The 17,078-nt window shown below is 42.0% G+C and overlaps 1 protein-coding gene across 2 annotated transcripts in view; it reads right to left on the bottom strand.

The window, feature by feature from the left end:
- Positions 1 to 17,078, bottom strand: part of PTPN1 (protein tyrosine phosphatase non-receptor type 1) — a 60,611-nt gene that overhangs the window by 19,142 nt on the left and 24,391 nt on the right. For both annotated transcript variants that reach the window (XM_075276823.1, XM_075276824.1), the window contains exon 2: positions 1,420 to 1,510. In XM_075276823.1, the coding sequence (XP_075132924.1) occupies positions 1,420 to 1,510 (91 nt within the window). The remainder of the gene's footprint in view (positions 1 to 1,419; positions 1,511 to 17,078) is intronic.

Genomic DNA, 17,078 nt, shown 5'->3' with positions numbered 1-17,078 from the left:
TTACTTGTGGACACCATAAACTATAATGCGGTCGGCCGAGTGTCCATGCAGGACTTTCTTTCTACTGATTTTTGTTGGAATCTGCAGTGGAGACTCCATTTGAGCCTAACCTTAGTTACTATATTTCTGGAGATAGGTCGTTGATCTGGATATATATTCTGATTATCATATTTGGAGAGGGAAATACATTTTTAGTCAAAGATTTTTGCCGTGCTCTGGATCAATACAGGAAACTCTCAGCTGTGAGAAACAGATCTTCAAGATGGGCTTTCATTTGCTGGATGTAAACAATGAAGATTTTCATTCACTGGCAACAATAAGAAAACTACACAATGATTAGGAAAGAAAATGTTTCACTCATGGTGGAAAGCCGCAGAGCTTTTTGTTGAAGGCAGCGAATACATTCACTTTAAACAAATTTGGAAACTATCCCTAGTGTGAGAAACGACCTCTTCTTTGAAGTTACTTATCTGTACATCTTGGGATGAGGAGATGATGACACATGACATCTGCCTGACTTATGTGGTTAATTTGGGCTCTAATAACCATGGGGGGTCTGCAAACATCTTATATATACATGTGATTTTCACTGATATTTGGCCCAGCCCTCTGTGATCATAGTCTATAACCATATGCCATTTATATTATAAGGGTTATTCCGATCTTACCCCTGACAAACTAACTGATTTGGTTGAGAATTACAAAAATAGCCAAAAGTGGCTGTTCTGTGCTGTTTTTGTAACTCCAAAGAGATAAATAAATGGAAGTTATGAAAACTGTGTAGCACAGTGAACCAGGATGTTCTGTAACTTCTCCTTTAACACTACTGGAGCTACAGAAAGCACGTACAACAACTACATTTGGCTGTTTTCACAACTCCCAACCTGGTAGACTGGAGAATGAACCCAGAATACCCCTTTAAAGGGGCTCTATCACTGGGAAAAGTCATTTTTATCTAAATACATGCTTGCATAGGCTTTAGAAAGGCTATTCCACACTTACCTTTAGTATGTAGATTGCTTCAGTGGTGTCTGAATAAGTCCGTTTTTATTCATATGCTAATGAGCCTCCAGTCAGTACAGGAAGTTCCCAGCAGCCTCCTCTCTCCCATTATCTTCTATGTGTGTGAGGCAAACAGGAAGCGAGTCATCAGCAGTAGCAGCCTCCCATAGAAAACAGCAGAGAGAGGTGTGCACAATCTATCGTGCACTAGTCTAATTAGCATATGAATATAAACGGACTTATTCAGAAACCACTGAGGCAATCTACATACAAAAGGTAGGTGTGAAATAGACTTTCTAAAGGCTATGCAAAGGTGTGATTAGTTAAAAATCACTTTTCCTAGTGATAGAGCCCCTTTAAATGCTCCCACATTGGAAGAAGACATACAATATATGCAGTGGTCAGTGGAAAACATACACGGGCTGACGTCTCTGTAGCGGTTCCGGGTCTTGTTCTCAGGCAGTCGTGCCACTTTACAAGGAAAATCGCTGGCTTCATGTCTGATTTCCTGCAAGAAAAAAAATGAAGTGAAGCAGTGAAGATCCCAGCAGTATATAATATACCCAACAACATTTGTCTCCAACTTGTAGCTCTCCAGCTATTGGTAGACCACAACTCCAAGCTTGGCATGACAGCCAAAGGATGTCAAAGTATGATATGAGGTTTAGTTAGGAAAGCCACACAGTCATACTCTTAGTCACAGACTAATGTAAATAGCACTAACACATACTATTAAAAGGGTATTCCGATCTAGGCCAAACTTCACAAAGATGAAAATACATGGCTGTTCCATTCTCTTTCTGTATCACTTGTAGATGTAAACAAGAGTTGCAGAAACGGCATAGCAAAGTTAACTATACTATTGCCATAACTTAAATAGTGCTATCCTGGTTAGATTTCCAAAAATAGTACTAGCATAAAAAGTGCAGCCATGTTCAGCCATTTCTGTATCAGGGATTATGACTGATCGCAAGAAGACATGCTACCTCTCCATCTACTTCAATGAAACTGTATCAGACAACCAAGCACTGTATTTCAGCTGTCTCTGGCGGTCACGCTGAAATGAAATGAGTGGTGGGACACATTTTCGACCAGCTGCTCAATTCAAATTGAGGGGCAAAACACCACAGTTGTCATAAGCAGTGGGCATCCCAGTTTATGCAAGATAAAAATGTAGCCTATAAATTGCAATTTAATTATTATTCACAGGTGACTTTTCGGAGGCAGAAACCTGGTCAAACAGTTGCCAGCTACTATGCGGTGTTTCTCTCTGCAGTTATTTCAAAGCATCTTATAGGGAGCAACAAGGGAACACTCCAACCCTGAGGCATAATGAAGAGTATCTTGTAGTAACCATGGTCAAGAAACATCCTTATGAATGGATATTTGGTGTTTGTAGTGACATACTAATAAAGGGCAACAACTGGATTTTTCTAATTACCGTAAAATCCCTCTCTCATTGTATTCATTGGGGGACACAATACTACGAGTATAGGCCTGGCCACTAGGAGGCTGACACTAGCAAATAAGCCCAATTGGGTTACACCCTCTCCACAGCCAGGAAGTGAATCAATTTTATACCAACAGTAAGGGGGCGTTCACACTACCGTCTGTGTCCGACAGGTAGTGTCTGCTCCTAGTGTCCGTTCAAAATCTGGCACAGACATTAGGAGCGGACACTAGCTGTGTTTGTGACACCTGTCATTTACTTAAATGGCAATCGGGTGCGTTCTTTTGCACTCCGTGCCCTTCCTTCACTGTCCGCTTGTAAAGATGTCCGACTTTTCAAGCGGACAGAAAAACCCGACATGTAGGGTTTTCCTTACAACACCAGAAGGGCTGTGGACGTGATCGATGTGGCCAACCGTTCTACCACTCCTTCACTCTTCCTAATTGTTGATGTTGAGAGGGCCTTTGACCGCTTGGACTGGTCTTTTATGAAGGCCACCTTGGAGTGCTTTGGCTTTTCTGGGGCCTTCCTTACAGCGGTCTCAGCTCTATTTTCCTCCCCCTCGGCGGTAATTAAACGTCCTCATTAGAGATGAGCGAACACTGTTCGGATCAGCTGATCCGAACAGCACGCTCCCATAGAAATGAATGGAAGCACCTGTGACGCTGACTTTGCCGGCGGCCGGCCGGCGTCACAGGTGCTTCCATTCATTTCTATGGGAGCATGCTGTTTGGATCGGCTGATCTGAACAGTGTTCGCTCATCTCTATTCCTCATGCTTCCTCCCTTCCATTTGCCATTCGTAATGGCCCTCGCCAGGGTTGCCAACTCTCTCCTCCATCATCTTCACTCTGTGTATTGAACCTCATGCTGCCGAAATTAGGTTCAATCCTGATATTACAGGGGTCCGGGTGTGTGACCGCGACTTTAAAGTCTGCCTGTTCACGGATAACGTCTTGCTGTCTCTTACTAACCCCCATACTAGTGTCTCCCAGTTCTCTTTTCGACTTTGCGTGAGTATGGTTTTCTGTCAGGTTATGAGATCAACTCCTCGAAGACCAAGGCCCTCCCCTTGAACATTCCTGAAGCTGCCCTTCATCTCGTGTCAAAACTACAATTTCCAGTGGCGTCACCGCTCACTTCAGTACTTAGGTATTCAACTCTCTTCTTCTCACTCCACTTTGTATTCTGCTAACTTTCCTCGCCTTATGAATGAGCTACCTTCACTTTTGGATAAGTGGAGTCCCCTTCACATCTCCCTTATTGGACGTATTACAGCTGTCAAAATGAGACTCCTCCCTAAACTTCTATACTTCATTGAGACCTTTCCTGTCCCTCGCTCTGCCCTACGGTCCCTTCAGAAGGCCATTTTTCAGTTTATATGGAATAGGAAGCACCATTGTATCCCCCCAGTTCTGTTATGCTTGCAGTTGACAAGCATACAAACTGAAAGGGTGCTAGTCACAGACTACCAGGAGGCCACAATTAAGGGAATCATTCAACAATAACACAGCAGGATGTTGGGGAACTCCAATGGTCCAATCCTGGGACTAAAACGAAGATGAAAGGCATAAGCTCTCAAATAGGAATTGAGGACGGCTGAGGCCCTGGATGACTGCCTCCAGCAAGGTATGTGAGAAGAGGACAGCTGGATAGAACCAGACAGGAGCATAACTGAATCGTGGTCATGTAAAAAGTTCATTAGATCCATCACTCCAAGGGGGAATTCCGGGATGATTCGAGAGGTCCAAACGACTCAAGGGAAACCACATAAGAAGATGATGACTAAACAAGACCGGTCATTTCAGATGAATATGAAATAGACTGTCCAGACCACCTAAACGTTGCACAAGGACGTCATGAGTAGGTGAGGGAGCAAGCTGCAGGGATGGGAACCCCAGCAATATTTGAACTAGCAACCTCTGGTTCACTAGACCAGTGGTCTAACCCCTGAGCTATGGTCAGGCAGTAGTAGTTAATTAAGGTCTGCATAGAGAAAAACCTGCGACCAGGCAATGGTAATCTACACTGGGTAACAGACAGCCAGGAGGTGTCAGTAACAGGCGGCCTAATGACTATACACAACTACTGAGCAAATCAGCAATTTGAATAATTATTCATATGCAATAAGAGTCTATATTTTCAAAGAGACGGAATTGGTCCATGTGCTGTCCCTGTACAGTTCACTGTACATATACTGTCCTATGAATAAGGGTTATACATTGAAGTTAGGAAATGTGTATAGGCATTAAGCTTAACGTGTATTAGGGTTCAAAAGTACGTACATATTTATTTATTTTGTATGTTAGATGCACAGTGTTAAACAAGAGACTAAAGTGATGTATGATTTCAGATACCAGTGAAGTTACCAAATTTTAAACACACTACACATTTTACAGACTATTTGTTACAGGCAAAGTATGAAATCCAGGGAATTATTGCCCACTGTTATCAATCATTTCAGACTGGGGAGGTAAATGCATTTTCATACATACAGTTGAAACAGTTTTTAAATAAAATACAAAACAAAAAAACACACTGTAGTGTTGCTGTATTTTTGCCTGTAAAAACAAAAAAACAAAACAAAAACACACATCAAAAACCAGGCAAAAAACGCAGGTGGTGTTCTTTTGAAATAAAACGTTAAATGAGCCCAAGCACACCATCTGAAAGTACACTTACTGTAGTGTTTCTCATTGGGACAAGTAACAGTAGAAAACCTTGTCCCCATTATGACTAATTTAGTATTTTGCAATGTTACAGATTGTCCAGCACCAAAAATCTCCAGAGACATTGCATCAATGTATGCCTACTCTTAGTATGATGCCGCATGATATGCTCTGGACTGGAAGTGTTACCATCTCTTTAAAGAATGAAACTAAAACGAAGCAGAAACATCTTAAAAATGGAAGTTGGTTTCTCTTTAAGACTTTTGAGCAGAGAAGTTACTGGAACTTGCTGTAAAACCACAATAAGTTGACTTCTCAGTAGAACATAAAGATGATCACACTCTATTCCTGGAAAGTAGATTGGTCAATAAGATTATCAACTATTAGAAGCGGTCTCATGACAGCACCCAGACTGTGCATCAGATAGAGAGGCAGGATTCTCAGCGCAAGACTCAAAACACAGTAACCATTAATAAACAGGCCAGAAGACATGTAAAGAAATGCAAGTGTGATGGCCATATAAAATGCACCATGAACCAACACTATCTATAGGAAATGCTGATTATTTTCTGTTATGTACAGTTTAAAGAACATAAGATGCAAATATCCAGAGACATGTCCCATTTTGATAGTTTAACATCTAAGACTTTGCCGAATGAAATCTGTGGAATCCGAGAAAAAACAGATGAAAAACGGACAAAACTCAGACATCAAAAACAGACACACAAATACAACACAGGATCATGACTTTTTTAAAAAAAAAATTTTGGTTTGTTTTTTATTCTTAAGTCATAATAGTAATGAGGGCTTGTTTTTTGTGGCATCATGGCAATAACTTGACTGACGCCATCTTCTGTCAGGTTTGTTTACTTATGTAATGAATACTCTACTTTATCTTCCAGTGCAAAAGTACGCAAATGTGAAGGAAGATAGCGGCGGCAATGTTCGTGTCAATGGGAACAGACACAGACTTTTATGCAACATATAATAACCTATGACAGAAGACAGCAACGGACATTAACACGCAGCAATTTCTCTCCATGTTTCGTGTGGACACCATACACACCCCATCATCATCTATGGTTGTCTGCGGGTTTCCTTAGGTAACCACTTTTTTAATGCGTATAGATTTCTGTTTGGGAAGTTCGCTTGGGATACCCAAACGCAGATATGAACCAGGCTAAGACAGAAAACAGAGTGGGGTTGTAATAGCTGCAGCATGTCAATGAAAGGGACGAAAACAGCAACAAAATCGGTGACAAATCCAAGGTAAAATCCACACCATATACTTTGTGTGCACATGTAGTAGACATAGCGTCTGGCAACTCTGATTGATTTGAGATCAAGGTGTTTTTCTTAAGTTGCTGGCTTTAAAGGATATTGTACAGATACATTGTCAGCAAGCAAAATTTTTAAAATTATTAAAACATACAAGTACTCGCAAATCTTTACTGAATAATGGGCTGGCCATGTAAAAGGATTTCCTCCTTTTACATGTACATGACAGAATCCAACATACAACACTAGGGCATTGATAGTCTTTTATTAAATCCAGAAAGAACCGAATTACTTGTAGTCAGAGGACTGAGGCTTGGAAGATGGAAGCGCAAGGAAACAACGCTGTACAGGAGATATTTCTCTCATATCTTACAGGATAAATAGAAAGATGGCAGATCTATGGTAAAGGCCAGCAGAAGTGGATATCCTGCACTGCATTCTTTATAGATCTTCAGAATTGCGGTAAGACCCTTCTGATTTTTCAAGAGTGTGTGGAGGTGAATCCTAGGTGGGTCTGGGATAAAATTGCTGCCTCGTAGTGTTTGGGAAGTATATTCGTTTTTAGAGTATCTGTAGCATTTTATTTGTGTTTATTAAAAGTTATAGAGTTTACAATTCACTTTACTTGATTGTCTCTAGGAAAACCACTACGGTTGCCATTGCAGCTCCCAAAAAGTAAGGCACTCAGTTTTCCAAAAATCCTGAATGTGACAGTGATAGAGCAACAATTAATGTATAACAAAATAATATTAACTCAGTTACAGTAATATCAATTACAATTTCAGAATCTGAGTAATACTGGTATCTAATACCCCTTTGTCCTGCCTTGTGGATGTAATAGCGTCTCCTCCAGCTCTGTACTGAACTTGGATGATACGCCTGGTGCATTCCACACAAGTAGAGGAGATCAGCAGGAATGATGCACAGGCTGAGACTTGCTTCATTATCACAGGAGGAGATCTTGGACCTCCTCCAGTGTTTGTCTTGGAGAAAAGTTTCCTGCTCTGTGTACTGCTCATTTGTACAAACACTTACACAAGACTGTGTCCAAAGACAGCATATACCATGCAACGCTGGCAACAGGTGAACCTCTTGCCTCCCTGAGCCCCTAGAAGTATACCAGGAGAACCATTAACTTGGCATCCATGTAACATCTGCAGACCTGTAGCAGATCCAGCTAAACTTTATGAAATCTGCTGTCTGTGGTGCCCATACACCTAACCAAATTAGCTTATCTTAGCAGCAGACATCTGTCAATGAACTGCAGATCAATATCTTATGTACGTGACCAGCTGAAGACAGTGCAGGCCATTTTATATTGCATTGTCCTGGAATCCCATGTAGTTGGGAAGAAACTGTTTTAACGTCTGGCTCCTTAACAGTGACATGTGGGCAGCCAGAGGCACTGAACAGAAGACCTGGATATGGAAGGTCATCAATATATCCCGAGGAAATGGGTGGAGGTGAATGGTACCAAAGAGGAAGGGAGGAGCGTCTAGGAAACCAAGAAGTTTGAAGAAGTTGTCTGATTCATAAGGAAATAAAGTGATAAATATATCTGTATGTGAGGAGTTAAGTCAGGACAAAAAGAAGCCATCACCATCACCCTATGCATACACTGTCTACCAATAAGTATTTGGACACCCATGCAAATGAAGATATCTGCATTGTCACGCCTTCCACCATTGGCATTAGTCACATGCAAGATGCCATGAAGTGCAGAGTTGTCCAGTTTTGAGAAAGGTGTAGTTGTCGGGTACCACAGAAATGGTCGATCCTTAAGGGATATAGCAAGTGAACTGAATAACCCCAAATCAACAGTGGCCTATGTGATTACGAAGTGGAAGGTAGACGGTGATTGTTGGAATGTGCTCCAAGTCAGCAGACCCCAACCCCCCCCCCGAAACTGGGAAACCGAGACCGATGGGTGATGTCCAGAGAAATTTGGAAGAAACGCACCAAACCGATGGCTCACATACACCAGGAGCATCAACAGGCATCTGGGAGTATTGTGTCAATCAATACCATCCGTAAGGAAGCTCATCTGCTGGGTTCTATGAACATGAATAAATGTTGTTTTTCTATTTTACCACAGGTGCCCAAATACTTATTGGTAGACAGTGTATTGCAGTCAACCAATAAAGCTGCATGCATCCAGATCAGGTTTTAGACCAGCTCAATATTGCATATAATATTTCTCAGAGAACAAACCTGGTACATAGACTGTATGACCTCAATGCCCACACTCTGCGACAGTGTCCTAACCTGCTGTGTTAGGAATTTATCTCTTCCAGGAAACCTGTCATTGCACTAGTGATCCCTTGCGTCTAAAAGCTCACCAATAGATCCCATTACACATTGTGACATGCCAGCCTTCACAGAAGCTGCCTATGACACATAAGTGGATGAGTAGGCAACAGTTATTCAGTAACAGTTAATCTCCTGAGTCCTTGAGACAACCAACATTTACAGAGATCCTCGAAGCCACCGCTTTAACCTTCACTGGTTCAGAGAAATCAATGATCTTTCCCAGAATTTATGGATTTTACTACAGCAAGAAAATCAGCAGCAATTATAGCAGAACCCGGCAAGCGGAATCCTGGACCAAATGCTTTCTTAGAAAAAATATTCAGCTGAGATCCAGCCTAAAATTATGCGGAGTCCCTTGTATTAAAGCCACAGCTCATATCAAACGTAAACAAATGCGTTGTGGGAACGGCATGACCTCGCTGCAGGATTTAAAGGGTCCTAACCTCAAAGTGAAACATTATAAAGCAGAGCTGAAGGTTCTCAGCGGTGGCGATTTCTGATATCAAGTGATGACCATGAAAGGAGGAAACCTTATACACTGTCTCACTCGTCCAACTGAAGTACAGTCAACATGGCCTGTCATTCCCTTTGATTTCTATGGGACTGAAGGAGATAGAGTACATCGCTTAGTTAACTTCCCAAAAACTTTGGAGCAGCAGCATGTATGTGACAATTATTTTACACCATGTTCACATGTGCGTCTTTATCTGGTCAGAGGACAGACAAAGACTTAGAGCTTGCAGCAATTTTATTCTGACATTTTATGATGGATATGCACTAGGTGTTAAATGGGGACACAGCAACTCTGTTCCCATTCTCATTAGGGACACAAGCAGTGTGACCCCCTGTGATTGGACAACACAGTTATTCTGGGACTAAGGCCACACACTTCATAAAGTAGTTGGCTGAACAGCTCATTTGTCCCAACAGTTCTCTTCCGACCCCTCCTCCCAAAAACACACATACCTGCATGGAGTATAGAGCTATGTTCTGAATGGAGTGAGGGTGTAAGTCACTTCTGTAGGCATCCTATCTTCCTTGAGAAATAAATATTAGTGGTTGTTAAAGGGTCTATTGAAAAGGAGCTAATCCTAAGAAGGTCCAACAGCCGGCCCACTGACTATTTGGCAGATATCTGCAACAATGTATGGAGTGAGAAGTGCCCATACCACACCATTCCACCTCATCTCTAATATGGGGACTATCGTATTCTGCCATCAGCCATTTTAGGCTGGGGAAAAGTGTTTTTCAGTCGTATGAAAACACAACTACTGCTGATATATGTTTCACATCTCCAGCACTGGGAACCTGCAGAGACATAATTTCAGAGATAGCCACACATACAGGTTGACTGTAGGCCAAACAAACTGATTTCAGTAAAAAATGGTGGACACACAGCAGACCTCATTATAGTCTATGGCAGGAGTGGGCAAGTAATTTTCCCATGGGGCCACATAAGAAATTGAAACTATGCTAGAGGGCCGCACCATGGCAAATTTAGCTCCACCCGCTTCTACGCTGACTCTGCCCATTCCCAATCATCTTTCCATGTGCCTCTGCAAAGTATAATCCTCCTACAGTCACCCGTACATTATATGCCCCCACATTATAATGTTCCCTTCCAACTGCCCCACAGTATTAAGTCCCTCTCCTGGTGCCCCAGTTTAAACTGGGGGAAACTAGAGGGGACATGAAACTGGAGCAGCTGGAGGGGGGGACATTAAACAGTGGGGGTAGTTGGAGGGGGGCAATAAATTGACAGCTGGAGCGGGACATGAAACTGGGGGCAACTATGCTGCCCTGCTACCTTTTGTCACCCACTATCCTATTAATATTATAAATGTGAAATGTTTGTGAGTTTGTGGGTTTGTGACTTTGGATGTTCGGATGTTTGGCGGTCAATCACGCAAAACCCGCTCCACCGATTTGGCTGAAATTTTCCACAAACATAGTTACTACACTGGATTGCGCAATAGGCTACTTTTCGTCACAATAGCGCACATACGTTTTTCCCAGGACCCCCACAAAACCCAAACTCACATCATTATCTCTGCAATCTCACACACTTTGGACCATAGCAAGCCACAAAATTCATATTACCCTCTACAGCAGAGGTCAGCAACCCCTGGCACACGTGCCAAGAGTGGCACTCCTGCCATATTTCACTGGCACACCAGCAGCACAGGACCTGCAACAGTTAAATGAAGTCTGAGTGTCCCTTCAGTGCTCTGCTAGAGCTGAGGCATAAGGACACTCCCCTTCTCTCACTGCCCTCCAATGAGAGGGGTGCAGGAAACCCAGGGGGTGGAGCTTAATCACTCAAGTCTCTGCCTGCCTGCTATAGTGATAGCTCCTCCCATCTGCACCCTGCAAACGTTCCCTGAGGAGGAGAGGAAGCTGCTAGCAAACAAAGTAAGAAACACAGCGCTAACTTCCTTTAGTTCCTATTCTCATTAATGTCAGGCATTTGGGGTTATTAGTTTAGTGTTAGTAACTCCATGTGCCTCACATTAATAGGAATAAACCCCATCATGTCCCTCATATTAACCCCTGTGTGCCTCACATTAATAGGAATAAACCCCATCATGTCCCTCATATTAACCCCTGTGTGCCCCATATAAAGGTTACTAATATGTGAGACATATGGAGGTTCTAATAAAAGACCTCAGTAATGAAGATACTTAATTATTATCTCCACGTCTCTCACATATCAGTAACTAGAGATGAGCGAGTACTGTTCGGATCAGCCAATCTGAACAGCACGCGCCATAGAAATGAATGGATGCACCTGGTACTTCCGCTTGGACGTAGCCGGCGCGCTTAACCCCCCGCGTGCCGGCTACGTCCATTCATTTCTATGCGAGCGTGCTGTTCGGATCGGCTGATCCGAACAGTACTTGCTCATCTCTATCAGTAACTCTTACACAGGGGTTAATGGGAAGGACATTATGGGGTTAATTGCTATTAATAAGAGGCACATGGAGTTACTAAACTGTCATGCACAGGGCCAGACTTTATGTGGCTTGCTCAAGAGTATCCTGTGCCCAAAACTTACATGTACTGGCGGAAAATAACAAATCATACAACGTCGTATATCGAAGTATATTCACTTGAAATACCTCTGTCCCAAAGACACTATGTACAGTTTATAACAACACCGTATAGCAGCTGAAATACAAATTACATTCAACACAAAAGTCTCATGTGTTCTCAGAATTACAGCAAAAACAAGATACAAAGTTACATTTCATATCCCATCCCTTATACACAGTACGAAAACCTTACCCGCGCCTGTATTTACCCACTTCTACAATCACCGCAGACGAAGTCGAGGGTACCAGCTAGTGCCTCATAAATTGTAAGCTCTTGTGAGCAGGGCGCTCACTCCCATTGTGTGGATTTATTACTCTGTAATGTCGGTACTTTAACCTTACAATTTGTAAAGTGCTGCAGAATATGCTGGAGCTATAAAAACAACAAGCAACATCACTGAACTGCAAGTATAGAGCAGATACAGCCCTATGATTAAGATTAATAGGGGTGCCCAAACTTTATCATTTTTAGTTCTAAATATTTTGGTGTTTGCAACAGCCATTTCAGTTTGATATATCTAATAACTGATGGACAGTAATATTTCAGGATTGAAATGAGGTTTATTGTACTAACAGAAAATGCGCAATATGCATTAAACCAAAATTTGACCGATGCAAAAATATGGGCACCTCAACAGAAAAGTGACATTAATATTTAGTACATCCTCCTTTTGCAAAGATAACAGCCTCTAGTCGCTTCCTGTAGCTTTTAATCAGTTCCTGGATCCTGGATGAAGGTATTTTGGACCATTTCTTTCTACAAAACAATTCAAGTTCAGTTAAGTTTGATGGTCGCCGAACATGGACAGCCCGCTCTCAAATGATCTGAAAACAAAGATTGTTCAACATAGTTGTTCAGGGGAAGGATACAAAACATTGTCTCAGAGATTTAACCTGTCAGTTTCCACTGTGAGGAACATAGTAAGGAAATGGAAGACCACAGGGACAGTTCTTGTTAAGCCCAGAAGTGGCAGGCCAAGAAAAATATCAGAAAGGCAGAGAAGAAGAATGGTGAGAACAGTCAAGGACAATCCACAGACCACCTCCAAAGATCTGCAGCATCATCTTGCTGCAGATGGTGTCACTGTGCATCAGTCAACTATACAGCGCACTTTGCACAAGGAGAAGCTGTATGGGAGAGTGATGAGAAAGAAGCCGTTTCTGCACGTACGCCACAAATAGAGTTGCCTGAGGTATGAAAAAGCACATTTGGACAAGGCAGCTTCATTTTGGAAACAAAAATTGAGTTGTTTGGTTATAAAAAAAAGGCGTTATGCATGGCGTCCAAAAAGAAACAGCATTCCAAGAAAAACACATGCTACCCACTGTAAAATTTGGTGGAGGTTCCATCATGCTTTGGGGCTGTGTGGCCAATGCCGGCATCGGGAATCTTGTTAAAGTTGAGAGTCGCATGGATTCCACTCAGTATCAGCAGATTCTTGAGAATAATGTTCAAGAATCAGTGACGAAGTTGAAGTTACGCCGGGGATGGATATTTCAGCAAGACAATGATCCAAAACACCGCTCCAAATCCTCAGGCATTCATGCAGAGGAACAATTACAATGTTCTGGAATGGCCATCCCAGTCCCCAGACCTGAATATCATTGAACATCTGTGGGATGATTTGAAGCGGGCTGTCCATGCTCGGCGACCATCAAACTTAACTGAACTTGAATTGTTTGTCCAAAATACCTTTATCCAGGATCCAGGAACTGATTAAAAGCTACAGGAAGCGACTAGAGGCTGTTATCTTTGCAAAAGGAGGATCTACTAAATATTAATGTCACTTTTCTGTTGAGGTGCCCATACTTTTGCACCGGTCAAATTTTGGTTTAATGCATATTGCACATTTTCTGTTAGTACAATAAACCTCATTTCAATCCTGAAATATTACTGTGTCCATCAGTTATTAGATATATCAAACTGAAATGGCTGCTGCAAATTCCAAAATATTTAGAACTAAAAATGATTAAGATTAATAGGGGTGCCCAAACTTTTTCATAGGACTGTATATGCAGGTACTATATTTTAGCATCTACCCTGTAGGCATGACACAGGAAATGAGCAATATATGACAGCAGTCAGAAAAGCTGCTTACAGGTCTATGAATAATATCCCATCTGTAACCCCACAAGAAGCCAAAAGTAGGTAGAAGTACATGGAAGATTTTTCTTACATTGCAACCTGTGAGATCCTGCAGAATGTTCAGTTTCAGCAGTTTGCAGATGTGCTGTAAGGAGTCTGTGATAAGAATCATCCCTTCCCATTTGCATGCACGGTATGAAGACAGAACTCCTTCCCACTTACGCTAGGTTCATACCCGTGTTTGCGTTTCTATTTGTGGGGTCCACTCGAGGAAACGGAAACCTAATCTGCTTAAAGAAAAAATAAGTAAATTATAGCCTATGGGGTTCGCCTGGTTTCTGCCCAAAAAATATGTAAAAAATGCATTTTTAGAGCAGAATGGGGAACAAAATCCCCGAGCGGACATCAGGCACATGTGTGAACCTAGACTTCCTCTGATCCGTCTTGCATCTATAGAGACAAAGCTAGCCTAGCCACAGAGAGCGAACTGTAAATTAGCTAGAAGGGAGACACCTAGAGGCAGGAACTTTAGAGAGGTTTTTTTTTTTTTTTTTTTTTTTTTGGGGGGGGGGGTGTTAGACAAAGGGAGCAACATTTTTTTGAATTACATTTTGGTTCAGAATCAAACGCTCTACTTTCACTGTCTTTTGTTATGCGTTATTAGTTGAAGATACTGTAGTTACATCTGTATTGTGAAGTAAGCCACTTATCAGGTTTATTGCTCCTTTAGGCTAGGTCCTCATGTTGCGAAAACCGCTACGTATTACATTACCTGCAAAATGGATGGGATGATGGCTTTATCTCAGCTGCTCTAGATTAACCATTTACTATACAGAAAGCCTGTCTCTTTCTTTTGAAGGAGGAGCAGAAATAATCAGTTGTCACTCACAACACTGCTGGTCATTTCTAGATCATACAGGATTTTATTATTTTATAATCAGAATTAGGAATGCTATATGACAAGGCTGTCGGGCAGTGATTTCTCCAGAATTATGACCCGTATCCTCTACATGTTCATTTTATAATTAAATATTCTGCACCTCACTGGCACAGTCTACAACATTTGCTGTGTGCCCATCCCTAACCAGCAGCAATACAATACAATAACAGCAATATTATATATATATATATATATATATATATATATATATATATATATATATATATATCTCCGTATTTTTCGGACTATAAGACGCACTTTTTTCCCCCCAAATTTCGGAGGAAAATGAGGGTGCGTCTTATAGTCTGAATGTGGCATGGCCGCGCTACTGTCACCGCTGGTTTTCTTCAGCGGCAGTATCGCGGCAATCTGCAGGCCCCGGCAGCTAAGACAGTCCCCGGCATCTGCTGTAATAGACCGGCGGATGCCGGGGAGTGTCTTAGCTGCCAGGGCCTGCAGATTGCCGCGATACTGCCACCGCTGGTTTTCTTCAGCGGCAGGAGCGTGACAATACTGCAGGCCCCGGCAGCTAAGACACTCCCCGGCATCCGCCGGTCTATTACAGCAGATGCCGGGGACTGTCTTAGCTGCCGGGGCCTGCAGATTGCCGCGATACTGCCGCTGAAGAAAACCAGCGGTGACAGTAGCGCGGCCATGCTGCAAATCCGCTCCTCCTCTGCAGGTCCTGGCAGTCAGTTAGCCCCGGGGCCGGTCCCCAGCGGCCCCATACCTTTAGTGATGCAGGCCGGCTCCTGCACGGCGAGGCCGCAGGAGCCGACCTGTTCCGATGACAGCTGGGAGCCTAATGAAGGCTCCGAGGCTTGTCATAGATATATATTACTATCGCGGCTGGTCTATGACCCTCCGCGATAGTAATGTATAGAATCTCCCATAGACGGCAATACACTTGTATTGCCGTCTATGGGACTTGCAATCAAATGATTGCAGGTTCAAGCCCCCTAGGCGGGGGATATTAAAATAGTAAAAAAAAAAAAAAAACACTTAAAAAAAATATAATAAATAAAATAAATAAAAGTTCACCTCCTTTCCCTAGAATACATATAAAAGTATAACATTACTGTGAAACATACACATTAGGTATCCCTGTGTCTGAAAATGCCCGGTCTACTAATATTTTTATGTACAGTGAACGTCAAAATCAAAAGTGCTAAACCGCCGGGTTTTTCTCTCTGTTTTGCCTCTGAATTAAATAAAAGGTGATCTAAGCAATAAACATTTCCCAAAATGGTATATCTAAAAAGTACACCTGGCCCCACAAAAAAAACGCCCTATACATCCCCGTACTGCTGCAGGGTCACCTGTCAATGTGGCCTTGCAGCTGTTCCAAAACTACAACTCCCATATATTAAATATTTTACCATTTTTTGCCTGAAATTTTTTTTTCCCTATTTTTCTCCTCTAAAACCTGGGTGCGTCTTATAGTCCAGTGCGTCTTATAGTCCGATATATATATATATATATATATATATATATATATATATATATATATATATATATCTTCCCAGTGCAGGTAATGCTTGGAGGAGGGCCATATACAGGGCCTAGAAGGAGAATTAAATAGGATTCAATAGGGACAGTTGTGGGACAGCTCTTATTAGGGCTAGTGTCTTGTTTTGGGGTCTAGTGTAATTACACGGCTGATATACCTCTCATACCCCCCACAGCAGCTCCAATTTTAAATAGATGACTCCACCTCTGTATCCGGATTAACAACCCTTATGGTAAGATTGTTATGTTTAGGGGTTTTTTTGAGACGGTGTTTTAACTATTACAATAAATGTTAAGGTTTAATAATTATAGGGATCCCTGCTAATAGTTTTGTAACTAAACTTTAAGAACATCTATCCTCTGCTTTTCATTTTCTCATTGTAAACGGAACAAAGTCTATGTGGAACGAAGAGAAAATTAGGGTGTATCTCACGTACTATAAAATGTAGAAATTCATCTCATTCATATGACACAACGGATGCTGTTTTATCGGTATGATTTCCAGAGATATCACTAGTTGAAAACAGTCGGCATTGGGATATTCACAGGCAGTTGCAACTATACATATCCCAGTCCAGACTGTTTCCCACATTTTAAAATGGGTGAGACATAGTCCCCTGAAGTCCTTTGGGTGGATGTCCCCCATCCTCATTTTCTCTTCACTTCACACACTGGTAAATATCAAATTTGCCCCTTGGCAACAAACGGCCCATAATTTTCCATTCATGAATCAAAATTATATT

The sequence above is a fragment of the Leptodactylus fuscus genome, chromosome 6, assembly GCF_031893055.1.
Source record: "Leptodactylus fuscus isolate aLepFus1 chromosome 6, aLepFus1.hap2, whole genome shotgun sequence".
Lineage (NCBI taxonomy): Eukaryota > Metazoa > Chordata > Amphibia > Anura > Leptodactylidae > Leptodactylus > Leptodactylus fuscus.
The sequence above is the reverse complement of the archived record's forward strand: the minus strand, read 5'-3'. Positions and strand labels throughout refer to the sequence as shown.